The sequence below is a fragment of the Numenius arquata genome, chromosome 9 (assembly GCF_964106895.1).
Source record: "Numenius arquata chromosome 9, bNumArq3.hap1.1, whole genome shotgun sequence".
Taxonomy (NCBI): Eukaryota; Metazoa; Chordata; class Aves; order Charadriiformes; family Scolopacidae; genus Numenius; species Numenius arquata.
This window is the reverse complement of record NC_133584.1, coordinates 54,203,159-54,222,624: the sequence shown is the minus strand read 5'-3', so window position 1 is coordinate 54,222,624 and position 19,466 is coordinate 54,203,159. Positions and strand designations below refer to the sequence as shown.

The 19,466-nt window shown below is 37.7% G+C and overlaps 1 protein-coding gene across 1 annotated transcript; it reads left to right on the top strand.

Annotated features, from left to right (window-relative positions):
- Nucleotides 1–432: 432 nt before the first annotated feature.
- LOC141468594 (WD repeat and coiled-coil-containing protein-like) lies at nucleotides 433–15,502 on the top strand. The gene is made up of 3 exons (XM_074153720.1): nucleotides 433–2,352; nucleotides 11,413–11,533; nucleotides 15,336–15,502. The coding sequence occupies exons 1-3, from the start codon at nucleotides 433–435 to the stop codon at nucleotides 15,500–15,502; spliced, it is 2,208 nt and encodes a 735-aa protein (XP_074009821.1).
- The last annotated feature ends 3,964 nt before the right edge of the window (nucleotides 15,503–19,466 follow it).

Below are 19,466 nucleotides of genomic sequence, written 5' to 3'. Positions count from 1 at the left end.
GCTTAATACTTAGGCTTAACAGTGTATGATCTCTCTCTAGCCTTCATTAAAGACCTTCATTCACTGAAGGTCAAGGTATTAGAGTGTTATTTTTAAATATATTCCCAGCAGTGAAGAGTTAAAAATAGGCTTCTACGAAAACGTACAGTAATTGGTTAAACCTTGTTAGCCATCACATGAAGATGATAACTCCTCCCAGGAAAAGACATAGCAAAAGCAGCTTTAACATGGATTTATACTTAGAAGAGCAGCCGCAGGCTTACTGGGAAGGAGTTCACAATATAGGCTCTTGGATTATTAGCAGAAAAAACCAGCTTGATTCTGGAAAGGAAAGGAAGAAAATAGGAGGTAAAATTTTCCTTGCGATCTGCAAGTGAATTCCATGGACTCCCTCCTTTGGAACAACCACCAGTAGACAGAAAACTTAAGAAGATGGAGCTGGGAAAGGCAAAGCTCCTGAGAACTGGCCTCAATGCTTTATATCAGGCCATCCACCCCGTGCATGGAATTGCCTGGACAGATGGGAAGCAAGTGATACTGACTGCTTTATACTATCAGAACGGAGAACTAAAGTTTGGAGACTCAAGTGTTGTTGGTCAATTTGAACATGTTCATGGGCTTTACTGGGGTCCATGCTACTCTTCAGACACCCCAGCTCTGCTCGCTGTTCAGCATAAAAAGCATGTCAGCGTTTGGCAGCTGGGCTACAGCACCGCAGAGAAGAAAAAACCCTTGATTTCTCAGACTTGTGAAGTTGGTGAGCCATTTCCGCTGCTTTCCCAGGGCTGTGTCTGGCATCCAAAGAAGGAGGTCTTGGCTGTGCTTACAAAAAGAGATGCTTCAGTCTTGCATGCTGTTCGTACTGACAATACTAGAGTTAAGGCAGATATCAAAAGCAGTGGGCTTATCCACTGTGCTTGCTGGACTAAGGATGGTAATCGTTTAGTAGTTGCTATAGGCAGTGCCCTGCATTCCTACATATGGGATGATGCTCAGAAAACTCTAAATACCTGCTCCTTTTGCCCAGTCTTTGATGTGGGAGGTTACATCTGTGCTATAGAAGCCACACTGGATTTCCAAATTGCTGTAGCTACTGAGCTTCCTTTAGATAATATCTGTGGTTTGAATGCGGGCATTGCATTTGATGTGCCATCTGGTACAGAAACTGGTTCTTTAATCTCGCAGTCTGCTCTGGTGCTTGGTGATGAGGAATACTCCATGGACCTGCGAAGAAAGTCCACAGATTCAGACAGATCAGGTGTTGATTCAGTTGCTTCTTCTTCGTCAGCTCCTGTGGATTTAACCCACATCCTTGCAAACCACCGTCGGTCTGATCCCAGTCCTCTCATTACTCTGAAACGCAAAGACTCGGCAGCATCAAATGGTCAAGATTCTTCTCACTTGATCTTGGTGACTTTTGAGAGGAAGGTAACCACCACCAGAAAAGTCACCATCCCAGGTATTTTGGTTCCTGATATAATGGCTTTTGACCTTAGAGCTCAGATTGTGGCAGTAGCCTCTAATACTTGTAACATTGTTTTGGTGTATTCAGTAACCTCCTCTTGCATGCCTCATATTCAACAAATCCAGCTGGAAAAATATGAAAGACCAAAGGGCCTATGCTTTTTGACAGATAAACTCCTATTGATTCTGATTGGGAAGCAAAAGTTCCCTGAGCCTAGTCTCATCCCATCTTCAAGCTCAGACAGGTATGTAATGCGTCTGATGATCAAAGAACTGATGCTGGAAGAAGATTCTTCAGCATTGACTGAGACTAAGCAGAGTATCTTTTATAACTTTGAATCCTCTGTGAATATTCCTGGAAAAAGAAAGTTCTTTGAAAACCTTGCCACAGAAGACCAACCTCAAAGTAGGGATCTGTTAATACCAAGAAGCACAGTTATTCAGTCTCCTAGTGGCAGGAGAAGACTCATTGAAGAAGTAAAGAGCCCTAGTTATGAGCAGAGCTCTTCATCAAGTGTGAGTGACCTGGATGAAAAAAGGCTTCCAGGTGACCCCTCGGTGGCCTTGGAAACACTGGATGCTGAACCTACCAATCGGTCAGTGTCTCTTCTCGGTTTTGGAACAGCTACCAGGCTTTCCAGCAGACCAGCTTCCCCTAAAGTGCAGTTCAACGTGATCCAAGAAACAACAAGTTCTCCCAGAAACAACAATTTGCCAAGTGAAAGAGGAATGAGTCACATATCTAGAAATTTAGAGAGACTTTGTGGCAGCTTCAATGAGTTACAACTGAGTCTTTCTGAAATAACGGACTTTGCTAAAAATGGGAGGAGGATATCTTTAGCCTATCCATGTTCCCAGGAACCACCTGTCGTTCACATCACTTATCAGGTAACTTTTTTGTCAGCTTAAAAATATTGTGATATGACACTGAATTTTTAAACAATCTTGTATTTATTTAGCTTTAAATCAAGAGGATGCAATTTAATTCTTATTAACCCATGAGAAATGTAACCTGAGTTTGGCATCAAGCTTAATTTAAAATGGTATTATAATTTGTCATTGAAACAATAACTCAGGATGATATGGATAACTTAGAGGATACCTCACAAGGGAGATTTGTGTCTGTTTGCTCTTCTTTGATTAATCACAACTGTCTTGGTTACTAGCTGATCTTCTGTGCATCAATCAAAGAGAGAACAAAGCCAAACAGCTGTTAATGTATAAAAGGTATATATGTTAGTCTAGTGTAGAGATGAGCCTATAAGTAGGGAGGTGGAGTAGCCCACTAGAAACTGGAACAGGTTGCCCAGAGAAGTTGTGGATGCCTCATCCCTGGAGCTGTTCAAGGCCAGGTTGGATGATGGGGCTTTGAGCAACCTGGTCTAGTGGGAGGTGTCCCTGCCCGTGGCAGGGGGGTTGGAACTCAATGATCTTTAAGGCCCCTTCCAACCCAAACCATTCTATGATTCTATGATAATAAATTAAAACCTGAGCTCAAATCCAAAGTTTGAGGATAGCTAGTCTTTGATGAAGGCTGAAACAAAGTATTGAATCTCAATTTATGGAAAATTCAGATGGGCATGACATGAAGTTGGCTTAATTCTACTTTAATTTCTCACCACTAATCTTCACAGAGCTGGACATAGTCAATTTGTAAAAGATGTTACTACATGAAATTTTCTGAAAAAAAATGGTCTGTCAATATGTAATTATCATGTCATTAAAAAAAACCAGATTAATGTCAAATCATCATGTCCCTATACCACCCTTGTTTTGGCAAAATTCCTACTGGCTTCAATAAGAATTTCAACTAAGGAATGTAGGTTGGGTAATTATTTCTGGGTATTATTCTTAGTATTATTCTTAGTAATGCTAACATTAAACTGATAATATTTTTGGTCATGCTGATGCTAGTGATATTGCTGCTAAGATTGGGGTCCCTCTCAGGATGTAGGTGCCAATTATGAATGCATTTTTTTCTACTGCAACCTAAGCAGCATTATGTCAAAGTAATATGTTGCCTTGTGATGATGTTGAAGTATGTACTTGTCAAACAAATTTGACTTCATTTTACTTTAAAGGAATCCATACAGGCATCTAAGTACGTCTCCTTAAACATTCATTAAGGGAATGGTGACTCAATTCAATCGTATTCATTACTTTTAGCAATTGTTTACTTGGCATTTAGGCAGATTCTAGTATGTCAGGTACTCTGGATAAAAGCAAAGCTTTTGATCTGAAGTAGTCAATAATTCAACTTGAATACATTTTACAAGTGCTAGTGAAAAAAGCAACATGTCTATTTAAATAATTTAGGATTTTATTTGCCAAGAAGCAAGCCCTTCTGTTACCCCAGCATGTTCAAATTAATTCCGATTTCTTAACATAAATCAACTTATTTATTTAGCAAGAAGCTCTGTCTCTTGGATTCAATTGGATTAACCTTTCCAAAGAGAAGTTTTGTTTGTGACACGTAACATTAATCTAAGATCTGAAGTCACTGTGCATGTTTGCTTGCACAAGCAAGAATTAATTAACCTCTTTTTTTCTTTGGAAGCAAAGGAAAAAATATTAGTGTTTCTAAAATACTGCCAGACCAACTACATTTAGAAAGGAAGACTCTGATTTATCTGAGCAGGTTAGTTTCACATTGAGCCAGCAGAAAGCACCGCTAGTACTGCATTATAATGACTCAGAAAAAGTGCCACTTAATGTCTTTCTGACACACGTAGCTTTTCTGTGGAAGTCTCACAACTAATGCCTTGCATAGTTCAGCCCCTCTTCTGAAATCTAACAGGATCACAGCATGATGCCAAAAAATAATGAAAAATAGACTGATGGCAAAAAGGCCTCCAGACAGACAGGGAAATATTTGCTTCATAGGCAGCTAATAATTTTCTCAGAAAATAGTTCTTTTGATTAGTTTGGATTCAGACATCTGAACCTTGCTCCTCCTTCAGGAGTTGATTAGCACTCTGTGAGCTCAGAGACCAGCTGGGGCTGTGGATTGCAGCCAGGCTCTGCGTTCACAGTGCAAAAAGTCAGGAAATAGCTTTATTGCTTTATGATATAAATATCAGGCCGTGGAAAACATTCTAAGCTTTAGGAACACTGCAGTCCAGTCAATAATATGGCCATTATCTTTCAGCTTTTTGTGCCAAGTGCCTGTCTTCTTAAGTGTTTGTATAATCCCCAGCACAGCAGAGGCTCAATCTTGATTGAGAAATCTATTGTACTATAAAAGATAATGATCAGTACTGCATAACCCTATTTATGCATTAAAAACATAAAGGAAAGTTTAAAACATAATAGATAAAAATGTAGCAATAATTAACGGGCAATTATGAACACTGTTGTGCAGAAGCATTATTGACATATTTATGTATGTTTCCAGTTCCGCTTAGAAAACCATAATATAAAACAGAATGTGTATTCCTTAATAATTCATACTGTCTGCCCACTAAATAGTCTTCAAAATCTTTGTTTATTCTGTTAGTGCTAGCCTACCTATAACTCCTCTGAAGTGATGTCCATGCGGAACTACCAGAATTTATATTCTGTGTAGCCCATAGCCATAAAAGAAAAACATGATCACTCACACTTTGGAAATGTCACCGCACTATCACTTGTGTAATAGCATTCAGCCACCAGAGGTGACTTGATCATTCAACCCTGAAAAGCAAATATTATTGCTCTTTCATCACATACAGACTTGTGATTCAGGATAGCGTGGGAGGGCAGACAGACAGATGCAGTAAGAGGATATTTTTATTTAAAAAGAAAAAAAAAAAAAAAAGAAGAAGAGATGAGGATCCGTCACAGATTTGTTTCTGTTTCATTTTGCAAAAAGATACTTTTTTCATCCTTTTCCTCAAGAAAAGGAACAGCTGCAGAATATTTAAAATAGCCTCATTCAAAAGCTAATTACAGTGGAAATAAAGCCAATCTGGATTTGAAATTAATGGCATTTAGGCAAACCTCTCCAGGAGGAGTAAGATTCATCTTAATCTGAAGAATATCTTAAAACTCCTACATTTTGCTCACAAGCTGTATTATGTCAAAAGTGTATATCACTGAGAGCATAGATTGCATAATTAAACAGGAAATAAATATCTTTTCAGTAATTAGTCACCATGATTTCCTTTTCTTAGCACCCACCAATAACTGTATACAAGTCAATTTGTACTTTTATAGCATCTTCATACAATTTACTATGGGAACCTTTATTGCCAAGGTCAGCTATAAAATAAACAATTTTTAGCACAGGCTGGGAGATGAATAGAGAAGATCCAAACATGTGGCAATAATGTTTTTCTGATAGAATTACGTGAAGTAGAGATACAGAAGAGGGGCCTAAGGGTTGCACAGTAAAATGAGCAAAGACCAGGCTGCAATGATCAGCTGTAATAAGACCATGAACCTTTCTAAAATCCAAAGGGCAATTTTGACTCAGGTTGAGCAATAGAGAGAAAGTCATGAAAATGATGGAAGAGGAAGGTGATGTGGCTGCTCCCTGGAGTAAGAAACCAGTCAGCCATCCTGAAGTTTAGAGGGAAGAGATTTAGGATGACCGTAAAATAAAGACCTGCAGTAGTCAAGACAAGGTGTGATTAATGCATGGATAACATTTTGAGCAAAGGTTGAGAAATCTGTTAAGAACAAATTCTGACAACAATGTTCTGAAACTGATCAATAGCAGACAAGCAGGGTCTGTAGAGGAGACGCAATACCTTTTATTAGACCAGATGATTTGTTTGTTGGATACATAGACGCAAAGGAAAAGGAATATGTAATGTCAAAAATGAATCCAAGTTTTTGTACCGTGCAAAGAAAGTGAAGATCTGCGTTAACATCCCCCCTCCCGCCCAAAACATAAAGATCATGGAAGCACAAGCATGAGGACAAAGGATAGATCTTAGATGACAATATACCTGAAACACTTGTTGCAGAACTATTAACAAGGAGCCAAGAGTAGAGAAATCCTACCATCATATCATCTGAAATGCTGATGGGCACTATAAACGCAAACTGCACTGGGATTTAAGCACCCCTGAGCACCTCAGATGTCTTCCAACGTAAACATTTTACAGGCTTATGCTTCTCTAACAGGTTAATTAGGGTTGCATCTGGAATGTCCCACATACGGGCAAGCAAAGATATTAACATCGCCACCAAAAATAAACAATTAAATAATTAATTAATTAAACAAACAAACAAATAAATAAATTCAAGATCCATGAAAAATAAAAAAAGGAATCACAGCAACAGTAGAAATCATGACAGGAAAGGGGAGCAGTGCAGGGTGTCAAACCTAATTAATACTACCAGCAGCAACACTGCACAAGAATTAATGACACACAGCGATTTAAATATCAAAAATCATTTTTCTCATTCCTCTTCAGGGCTCTTCCTTAGCCATCTAACTCTCTTTTCATTGTCTTCTTGGCCAGATCCCCCACGTCTATCTAATTTACCAGTTTTTTTCTCATCCCACGCAATGAATGTGGGGGGAAAAGCACAAGCAAGCTGACTAATGGGTACTAAGGTACCAAAACTGAAATTACCACTGAAGCACAACACAAAGAGCTGAAATCAAGGGTTTAAGAAAATGAAAATGAGAGTCCCAGGCAACTACAGCACTATTCATCTTATAGTGCATGTATGTGACTGATTAACCCGATACCTTTCATTTATAAAAGAACAGATTATTAACACAAAGGATATGAAGAATATTTAAAATATCTGTAATTCAGTACAGTACTTGAAATCATGCCATGGGGGAAATTATTTGTTCAACAGCAGAGAATAGGGATTAATAGAAGAAATATAAGGTGGTTAAGGAATTAGCTGGAAGGAAGATAGTAAACAGTAATAGTAATATAAAGGAAAATGGAAGATATTTACTACAGGATTTTCTCATGATTGATCTTCAGGCTAATATAAAAGTTTCATTAATGATCTGATGAGATATGCTAATAAAATCGGTGTATCAGACAATCAAGTCAGTAGTAGGATAGGAAGTAGTCAATAGAGGATCAGGATATTGTACCTGTAATTTGATGACCCTAGCATCTAGAATTTAAAAAAATGATTGAAATGAACTAATATGAAGTGCATAGTGATATATTTCAGGATTAATAGAAAGAATTTCTGCCATAAATTAGATATTCATTAGCCGGAAAAAACCAAGGATGACAAAAGCTTGCATGTGTTAAGTAACTCCAAGATGATTATGAATCAAAAATGTGCTAGGTTTATGAAAAGAACAAAGGCAATCTGCGGGTGTGTCCACAGATGCTTCTCCACAGGTGAGGTCCAGCCAGTAAGTAATGCAATACTGGCCAATGCAGCCATGAGGCCTCCTCATCTGGAAAACATTTACCATTTCTAGACATCCATGTGCAAGAAAGAGACATTCAAATTGCAATCAATCACTAGCCCTTTGTTAGTAAAACCAATTCTGATTGGTAGCATATTCTTATTTACCTCACTGCTTCATCAGTCGTTGAATTTAAGTTCATGAAGATGATCTCAGCATCCAGGCAAGTGTAGGCAGTGCATTAGGAAATACAAGATAAATAGTGAAAAAGGTTCAAGAAGCAGAACTAGCTGACTGCTCAGTGGGGTTCAAAAAGTAATAAAAGGCACGTTTACTTATCACGCAGATATATGGAGTATAACACCTAATCCAGGAACCCTTTTTACCTTAGTAAATTATTTTCTTCCCATATATATCTGCATTCCAAACCAAGAATTTTGAAAGACAGTTTGGCAACGCTGGGATGGACTGGCGGCAGCCCAGAAGACCCTTTATAGGTTATAAAATCTCATCAAGGGGCCGGCTGGTACCCATGAAGGAAAACAATTCTTGAATTGATGGTTTGTTTCTGTTGGATTCTTGTTGAGGGAGGGTTGGACCTGACAGACTGCAGGAAGTTGGCTAAAGAAACTTAATCTGAAAATATCCCCTCATGTATGTGGAAATATATTTGTTTCTTCTGTAATTAATATGTTCTTAGTCTACCAATAAACTTTGGTTTAGGATAAAACAACTAACACTAAGAGCTTTTAATCTGACAATGGCAAGTCCTCTGGCTTCTACTGGAGATAAACAGCAACACAGCAAAACTAGAGATACGTATTTTGGGAAGAGGTGGATTAAGTTTAGGTTCGACAAGAAAATGGTCTTTGGGTTAAGGCATGAAAATGGAAAGTACTGAGGTGAGATTTCAGTTGTACTTCTAACTCTGTCACAAATTACTTGCATGACCTTGAGTGAATCTCCTAATCTTCCTGTGTAAAGATTTGATAATCTATAAAAAGGGAATACTAACAGTTACTTACCTCTCAAGAAGGCATGCGTTTAAATCAGTTATTATATGATATAACGTGTGAACATAGTCCTTAAGGAGAAGGCATGTTATCATCACTTAAACTCAACATTAAACAAAAAAGGCTAAATAACTAGGAGATTAAAACAGAGAAAGATTCTTGACCTGAAAGAATTTGCCAGCAGACAAAAATAAAATGTAAAGATGATTGTTTATCATTATAAACAGAAGTTTATGACAAAGACAGAGAGAATAGCTAATACGAATGCTCACAAGTGATGAAAGACAAACAACTTGAAACTTAAAAAATAGATGCCACATAGTTTTGTATATGCAAAAATGTCTTTGACTTCTAATGGCTGTTCCAATAATAACTTGCAAGTAGGAGACATACTAGAACAAAGTCATCCTAAATACAAATTTCCATTCAACTGATTTCATGTCAACACAGGCAGAGCTAGACTGTTTTCTGATTATTTTTGAGTTGAAGCATATCTATGTGAAAAAATGAACCACTCGGGTAAAGGCAATGTGCCTGTCTCATTTACAGTCTATTTTTCTATAGATCATTAACTGAAGTACAAGTTTGAATAAACTCTGCTATTTCAACCTGAATTCAGGAAAATGAAGTAGTTGTTAGAGGTACTAATCCACAATATGCAGCAATGAAAAGCTTTGCACAAATATCTGTACAGGCAAATAGCCTCTTTGCAATGTAAACGCAAAACACATGCTCATTGCTGAACATTCAGCCCATTGAGTTTGAAGTGTATTAAGGTTCAATAGAATATAGTACTATATAATTTGAAGAGACCTAAAAATGACAAAGAAGTTCTGTTATATATTATAGCTGTAATAAAAAGTTACTATATGTTTATGACTAAGAAAATGGTACTCCTTTGATGCGTTCCCTAGGTATTTCCCTATTAATTACACAGCAACAAATTTCTGGCTGCTTTGAATGAGGAAAGAGATGAGAAGACCTTTGAAAGTTTGAAAGTTTATGTTTTAACAGAAATATTTTTACAGTTCTTACTTCTTCAATCAATCTTAATACATAAATAAATTACGATCAGCCATAGACTATCTGCATGGCCAATTGATAACAGACTGGGGAAAAAACACTTTTGCAACAGTTGGTAGACATTCTGATTTACAGAATCCAATATGGTTGCACGACAGCATACATACGACATACAGAAAAATGAAAGTGATTGATCTAGAAAGGTTGTTACACAGCAAAAAAAAAGTACGTGTTCACTGAGAGAGCGACTGAGTCAAAAGACAGCACAATTAGAAATGAAGACAAGCATTAAAAGAGACATTTTTATAGTCAGAGGTTAGATCACTATGCACAGAAATAGAAGATGCGGTTGTGAATTCATTCAACTGTAAGTTTCATATTAGCAAGAAAGATTCAAGGATATGAAGTAGACACGGAACGACTAGAACAGGAGTTAGGATAGATGGCATCTTTTAAACCCATTCTAAAATGTTAACTTGGGTCCCTTCTGAATGTACAAACCAGAAAGGTCTAGGAAATGGCACACATATAGACTGTTCATTCAAATAACAAATATGTTAAATCTGGGGGGACTTGCAAACATAAGGGATGCCAAAGGGAAAAAAAAACCCTAACACATGGGAACTACACAGGTGGAAAGTATGGAGAGGAAAGAACCAAATTAAATTCACAAATTAAATTGCAAGTATATTTAGCAAAGTATATTTGGAAGAAAATGTCCAATTCACATATATTTTATAACAGTATTGAGTCACTGCAAAAATTCTTAATGCTAAAATGACTTTCAAATGATAGCAGATAAGAAAATGTAAATGCAAATATATATCCACTCCATAACTATATGAGCTCAACTATATTGTGGCTCTTACACTTTGCAGTACTCAGAATGACAGAAGACAAAGGTGTTGATTCTCAATGCCAGCTAAATATTCATGAAGCATGAATATGCTACCTTTATATTAAGGGGTGTTATCTTAGTGAATGTCACAGCAAATTCCAGGGCTGTAAATATCCTCTCTCTCAAAGAAAGTCACAGGATTCTCAAGCTACCTTGTTAGGACAGCTTTTCAGACAGACCCTTGCTATGTCCAGTCTCTCTGCAATTCTCTCTGTGCCAGAACTGAGGTTATTTTACTGGGGTGGAATAGGTGACCAAATTACTATCAAAACCACCCACATGTATGACTGACACTGCGCAGAGTGCTCATTTGCTCTGGTAGCATCTTGGACAACTTTATTCCAGGCATGCTATATTCCCTTCCACTGAATTGACTCTTCAGGCAGAAAGGCCTGATGGATGCATATATGCATGACCTGATGCATTATATATACAGGGCTGATGCAGTTTTGAGCTGTGTAAGTACACAAAGCAAAAAGCGAAGAGGCATATTGTTCTTCACACGGGACTACGAGATTGCGCCTAGAGTTGCACTGCATGATGGTGTCATCTACAAACTGTAGCAAAGACAGGCAAAGAAAAACCAAAATGAGAAAAGAACTGAAAGGAGTAAGAGCAGAGGAATGGTTAAAAGAATTCAGGCACAATTCTAAACCTTTAACAAGATCTTTTCTTTTACATATATGCATTTGAAGAAAAGTTTTTCAAATGGAGCAGTTACTGAAGAAACAAAAGATGTTCTCCTCTGTGATGGCAAGATCCATTTGAATTTAGTCCAGCAGCTGTTTGATCTGCCCGTTATTGAAATGAAACACGGTATGTTCTTTTTATTTCTGGTATCTGGTTTCACCTGAGATTTTTAGCATAAAAGAAGCATTTGTGGTAGAATAATTACCCGGTACTGTAGTAAACTGAGAGAGCTTATTTTTGTTGATAAATATGTGTTTTCCTTTGAAATATGGCAGAATGTCTCTTGAAATCACTTAAATGCTAAGTAACTGCAGAACAACCTATTACCAAAGTAATATGTCAGATGCCTCTACAGAGGAAGGCTGAGAAAATAATCAGTGCACTTTATTACCTGCAAATAGAAATGCTTCCTTGAGACCTTTTGGCATTTTCCTTTGCCCATCTTTACAAGCATGTCCCAGACCTGACAATAGAGACTAGGCTGGAGAAAAAGTCATTCTCAGAATATGAGATATAAATATGTATCATGTAGCATTTGGAATTATTTTAATGTAAGATAAACAATGAAGTTCGATGTTCTAATTTGCCAGCCTCACATTTCTACCACCCACCACTGATTAACTTGTAAGGACAGATGCGGCTGGGGAAATCCTAGCCCAGGCTGGTCTCTGAATCACCTTGTCCCTGTCTGTTCATGTACGCTACCTTCTCAGCAACATACATACTCTTATTTTTTAGCCATTTCTCTATAATACTTCTGGTGGCTTTTCTCATCACAGTCGAAATATATTATGGTCTTACAGTACACACAATTACATTTGGCTATAATTATGATCTCCTTGCACGATTTCCACACTGAGAGATCCATAAATTACTCTCTGTCTTATCCCTTGTCTTAACCCCGACAGGCTGAGACACAATGGCTTAATCAGTATATTCTGTCTTATGAGAAATGAATTCAACTGTTGGTGAAATCAAAAAGCAAAGTAATAATATAAGCTATAGTTTTCTAAATAATGACAGTTATATACCAGACTGCTATATAACAGGCTTATTGATGAAAAAGAAACCAGGCCTGGGATGTCCTTGGTGCTGGCACCAAGGACAGCTTTAGAAGGGGGTACCTGCTTTGGCAGGGGGGTTGGACTATATGATCTCCAGAGGTCCCTTCCAACCCTGTATCATTCTGTGATTCTGTGACAGTGGGAAAAAGAGGTGTAAAATATACACCATTCTGCCATTCATATTCTGCTTATCTCCTTGTTGTTGACCACAAGAATGAAGAAAAGGGGCTACAAATACAACACAGATCAGTGGAGCTGTCTTTATCCAAGACACATTGGGTCATTTCACTTTTCCCTTGGCTTACAGCAGTTTCTGAGAGTTGTTCCAGAAAATAAGAATATGCAGGTTTCACATTTTTGTCAACAATCTCTCTTGACGCTACAGTGCAGCGGAGGCACGTATGAAAAACCTCCACTTGCTGCAGAGGCCTGAGCTATTTCCCAGCAGGGTTTTGCCCTTGCATGGCACGGAGGATGCCGTTTTTAACCTTGATTTTTGAAAGAAATGCCCATAATGATAAAAGTGGTTTAGAATTCTGTATGAAAATAATAAATAATGGGCCTGTAAGAAAACCTATTTTCAGCTCTATAGAACAGTTGAATATTTAAAATTTAATTATCAGAACACCACTCCTCAATTTCATGCATTAGACTTTAGAGATATGAAGATGTCTCAGAATCATCCTAACGTGTCCCTCTTTCTGTTCAATGTGGTGCTTGCCTTTTCTGAAATTGAGTCTGTTTGTTGACAGCAAAAAGAAAAACTGAAACAAGAAGCTTTCTAAACTCACCAAAACCTTGCAAATTATCAATTTTGGGGCAGAAGTAGTTATGTAGCTCTTTATTCAGCTCTGACCAGCACAGGTTTGTGTTCCTAAATCTTTCCTTTGCCACAAGGCATGAATATTAAATGTGATGTTTAAAAATATCACTCCCATCCTTTAATACTGTATAATTAAAGGGGAAGTAATGAAGAGCGTACTTGTATTCCAATGACAGCCTGGCATTTTTTACTATGAATAAACACTTAAGCTGGAATATATCAGGAAAAAGAAGTTCACAACTGTAGGCCAAATTCATACTCACACACAGCAAGGCTATTGAGATCATCAGAGTTATATGAGCAATGAACTTGGCCTCATCATGTGCACTTTAAGCCCAGAACTGTAACACCATTACCTGTTCTAAATATAGCCTGTCATATAGTGCCCTGGTATCAGAACACAGAAGTCTCTCTTTTTGGCGGGTCATCATTGTAATAATTGTGCAGAGCAAAAGGGTACTACATCCTGCACAAGGGTTTTCCACCATTGAAATACTCTGTGGGATATGCTTCAAATCAAGTGTTATCAACAACACAGAGAATTTCAAAACATTTCAATGGATGAAAATAAAAAGTCACAAGAGTTTGACAAAAGAATATGCTTTATCAATTTGACCAACAGTGTAACTATCAATTTGGACAGCAGAGTTTCCACTTTCAGGCCCATTGCTTATGGAATCTGAAGTCTGTTCAGAATTAGAAAGAAAGTATTAAGACTAGGAGATTAAAGATTCATGGTTTGGAATGACAATCTTCTTATGATGTAACGGGTGACGTGACAACATGCAATAGCATAGCAGCCTGGAAAAGTGCTTTGTTAATAGTATAAGCAGGGGAGATCTACCTTGTCCAGGAATGTGCTTTGTTATGACTGAGAAAAATTAAGCATGATTCTTCTGGATTTTCTACTCTTTTTTTTTTTTTTTTTCACATTCCTTGTCAAAATATCTCCCAAAATTAAACATTTCAACCACAGAACTTAACATGGTTTTCTTTACCTCAGATCCCAGCTGACGCCCCTGCTCAGTAATGACAGGAACGCATGCTCTAAGAAAAACATGTGATACAGGGGCTCCCACAATGCTTTTCATTTACCACTGAATTTTTTTCGTTTTCATAAAATGTCAAACTGAAAAAAAGACAAATAGGAAATTCACTATTGTCTATAAGAACTGCAATATCCAGTCCAAAAGGAAACAGATTAATCACTAGAAAAAATATACATGGTAGACATAGCTTCATTGTCAAGCTGATTTGCAAAGAAAAGTAAAAAACAAAGGGATGGTAGCTTTATTTTCTGCTTCTATGCAACATAGAAAGTGAACCTGAATGATTTTGATGTCTTTGCTTTAAATGTCATTCAGATTTTTTTCATTCTCTTCTTTATAAGAAGATTCAATAAATAATCAAAGGACAAGAAATTTTACTCTATCCAATTTTGTAAATAACGTTTTATAAATCATGATACCTTTTGTACATCATCTTCAAGGTGTAACTTCCTTCTGTTTGTGATATGAATATGAAAACATACTGAACAATCTTGGCTCGACAGTAAAGGAGATGGAAATTCCTGCTTCCTTCTAGAACAAATAGAGGAAAATAATTTTCTTTGCCAACTTTTTCAGGTTCTGTGATCTCTTCATCAATTGGGTGGAGCAAAAGAACAAAAAGGATAAGCAGAAGTAAATGTCACTAGAACAAAAGTCAGCATGGAAAGGCTGGCTGAGTTTTCAGAAAATGGAAATACATATAGTTGATCAGAACTAGCAAAGATGCACCTTGTTTTTCAACTTAATTTAAATAAGGGACAAAATACTTCAAACCTTTCAAGACCTTTCATTTAGCCCCCCCCTTCACATTTACACAAAGGTGTGTTTAATGTGGATTGTCAGACCTTAATGTCATTAGCGTAATAAGGCTTTAGCGCACAAAAAGAAAGCCTGCTCTCCTCGTGTGCTGGCTGACTTTTTAAAACGTGCTTGTACATTTTATGTAACCAGAGCAGTACACTCATTTTCTTTTTTTTGCTTAATTTTTGTAGGCTCTTCTTGGATTGTGCTCACTGCAGACAAGGACGGCTTTGTGCCATTAATATTTAATGCAACACAAGAGATAATCATAAGGGACGGAACTGAGAGTTCAGAAGTCTGTGGAGGTCACTCCTACCAAAAAAGCATTTCAATGCGACCACCAAGCAGAGTGACATAATTCCTGAGCAAAGAACACTAATGACCTTGTTTTCTAACACAATACAGAGACATTCTGCAGTGTCAGAAACTGAGTGACTAGAAAGCTGTCTTCACTACTTTCAATGTATTTTAACTGTAAAATCTGTGGCTTGGTTACACTATAGCTGAATCCTAGGGTTGGCTGGACCCCGTGATTTCTTCTGAAGGATCAGACCTAGACTGAAGTTAACCACAGCTGTTGTTATTAATGGCTGCCAGTGGCCTGGAGCAGAGACTACCCTCTACTTTAATTGTGGTCAGGATGCTCTTGGAGAAACTATATTATGCTAAAAATCATGCAATGACAATAAATCTAGATAACACAGGTGTACAGTCCACACAAAAGCTGAAGACAATACAACTAAAGAGCATTTATATTCATTAAGGAAAACTGGGAAGGGGAAAACTGAGAAGCTCAACATGACCCGGCAACGTGTGCTCGCAGCACAGAAAGCCAAACACATCCTGGGCTGCATCAAAAGCAGCATGGCCAGCATGGCGAGGGAGGCGATTCTGCCCCTCTACTCTGCTCTGGCGAGACTCCACCTGGAGTTCTGTGTCCAACTTTGAAGACCTCAGCACAAAAAGGACATGGACCTGTTCGAGCGGGTCCAGAGGAGGCCACGAAGATGATCAGAGGGCTGGAGCACTTCTGCTATGAAAACAGGCTGAGAGAGTTGGGGCTGCTCAGCCTGGAGAAGACTCTGGGTAGACCTTATAACAGCCTTCCAGTACCTGAAGGGGGCTACAGGAGAGATGGGGAGGGACTCCTTATGAGGGACGGTAGTTATAGGACAAGGGGTAATGGTTTTAAATTGCCATTTAGAATAGATATTAGGAAGAAATTTTTTACTCTGAGGATAGTGAGGCACTGGAACAGGTTTCCCAGAGAAGCTGTGGATGCCCCATCCCTGGGACAGAGCAACCAGGTAGAGGTGTGGGAGGTGGGTAGTGGGAGGTGTCCCTGCCCGTGGCAGGGGGGTGGAACTAGGTGATCTTTAAGGTCCCTTCCGACTCAAACTATTCTATGATTCTATGAAAAAAAAGAAAACTGCTTCAGGGTCTCTTTGCTGTTCCAGTTGGATCCCATGGAAACCTGTGATATTTCAGAAATTCTTAATTTTTATATGAAAATGTTCAATTACTAAAAAGGCTGCATCACTGTCTCCTGTCAGTGTCTTACACAGCATGTAGATTTATACATGCACACAGAAGAAAAAGAAAAAAACCTTGCAAAGTAAAATAAGGATCAAAGACATGAAAGTAAACTTCATTTGGCTAAATGCAGGTGTCTACACTGAACTTGTCATCTAGACTCCTGTATGATCACTCAAAAAAAGAACAGCACTTCTACAGCAGATTATTTATGCTCTAGCATAGATTTCTAAAACTGATTGTGGTGAACCATCCCTATTAAGTAAATAAGTGCCTATTCCTTTCCACTGACTGCAAAAGCAAGCGAGAGTGACTAGTTTAAATACAAACATTTACATTTAGTCAGATAAACCTCACTGTCAGAGACAAGAGGCATTACAGATACCTCTGACAAGCAGGCAGATTCACAGAAGTTAAACTACCATGGTTACGGTGACAGAAACAGGCATAAGGGAAGAAACGAATGTACTCCCTAACTTTTCTCCCTCTAAATGGAGAGAGATGGGTAAAGTGTAATGAGTAGCCACATAGTGAGGCCTGGTGTTTTGTACTGCTGCACAGGCCCCAGCAGAAACCATGGCAAGGCAGGCCTGCTTCACCCTGTATGTGCAGGGAATCTGAAAAGGAATGAGACTTATACAAGATACTATTGAGATTTATTTTTCACACTGTACATTTTGTTAATACTCTTGGAGAGTCTTTTTTCCCTGCCTGGGAACCACAACAAGCCTGTTTATAGGGCGCAGATATGCTAAAATCCAGTTACAATACTTCACCCCATACCAAGGCTGGATTGAGAAGGTGGATCTATGCTCTGAAGACACTTAATGGGTTTGGAGGTCTGGCATTAGTACCATTCCAGTGATGCAGCCAGAAATCTCAGGAGGAGCTGTTTCAATTCCTGAAATAAGGAAACAGTTTCAATTCATTGAATTAAATAATGTCCTTCTCATGCAAGTATCCTCCCAGAGACAAAGGAATCATCATTAGAAATCGCCTACAACCACAGGTATGCAATGTAGCTGGGTATATTTGTACTACCTTGTTCACAAAGATCTTTTTAAGCAGTCTCAAAGAGCATTCCAGTTTGTAAAAAAAACCATAGCAAAACAAAATAAAATAAATCTGACCTTTTAACTATGAAACACATCCGTTACTCTACAGTTACTTGGTTAATTGGATTGCCTGCTACTTTGCATTACAATTGTGTTCAAAAAGGTATTTGTATTATTACTGCTTTAAAAATCAGTGATAATTTGTGCTTTCCTTCACTGAAATCAGCCCAAATCATTGGAATCAAATAAGTAACACAGAGGTTCACAGACTTAGCATGGAGAGGGATGACATTATGAGATTTCTAAATGACATAGCACATTTTGAAGCAGCAGATGTTTCTAATCCTGCAAATACACTTGAACAACATCCTTGTGTCTCACAACAATATCTGGTATTTACAATACTTATGCTATAGCCAAGGAAAATAAAACTTAATTATAACTAACTAGAATGATGGGAAGACTAACTAGAATGAATTTAAAGGACTACTTAGGCTCAACTAAAGGAAGAACTAAAAGAAATTTTTTCTCACAAATATTATCTTCTACGGGTGGTAGCCCCATAGTTTAGTCCACTTGAAATGAGACTAATGAAACACAGAGATATGTCACATGGAATGGTCCTGCACTCTGAACTTATGAATTTGAGGAAAAATGGGATTGAGCCTATCAGGTTGATAACACAACAAAACACTTTGGTATGTACCATATAATTTCTTGGAGTACATTACATACATTATTCTTAAGGACTTCCTTGTTGCTGGAGATATATACTCATGTTCCACCTTTTGTCATCTTCATGCCTGAGCACTGTTGCAACAGCCAAAAGGGAAATTCAACTGAGAAGGTGAAAATCTTAACTAGCAGAGATCAGTGAGTATCTAGGCATCAAAGATGCTTCAGAACTTATAATTATCACTAGACATTTCATTGTTAGCCTGTCACACTTCCATTTTAATTTTTCATGTATTACTCTTCTATAAAACAATCTGAATGTTGAGAAGCTGAGGAGTGAAAGTAGCTTCTTTGAACAGCTATCAAAATTTGGCTTGGTAGAGATAAAAAGAGGCAAATAAACTTTTAGATGACAAAGCAATTAGTTTCAGGGTTTAACTGGCTGTAAAAGTCAAAAACTTAGTTCTGTAATGTTTAACAAACTTTTGGATTTGGTTTACTTTGGTGACATTGTTTTTCCCTGCTGTATGATTCAAGGGTTATTGAATCTAAGTAGGAACTAATCTGCCTGAAGGTGCTATCATCACCCAGCACAATTAGTCTGGTAACAAATGAGGACCCCAGTTCATCTTGTTGGACATTTACAATTTTATAGGAAGACTTAGAAAAATATACTATATATCAATTAAAATTGTATTATGTTAAAGAATGGCACCGCACCCTCCCATCCCCCCATTTATGAAGACACTATTATGTACATATATTTGAAAATAAGTGTTTAAATCATATATGTGCACTTAAAAATGGAAAACACTTGAATGAAGAAATATTTGGTTTCAGGTAATGACTTAGGAGTGCAGTGCACTGCAAAAATATCTTATATAGTGTCTATCACAGGGCTGTAAAGTTAAAATTGAAAGTAATAAAAGCACTGGAAGAAGTGCTGAAGAGATTTACGCAAAGCAGAGAATAAATTTTCAGCTTTGGTTTGGATGGAGAACAGATGGAGAATCAGTGAAGTAGAGAGATATAAGACGACTGTTCTATTAAGCACAAGCT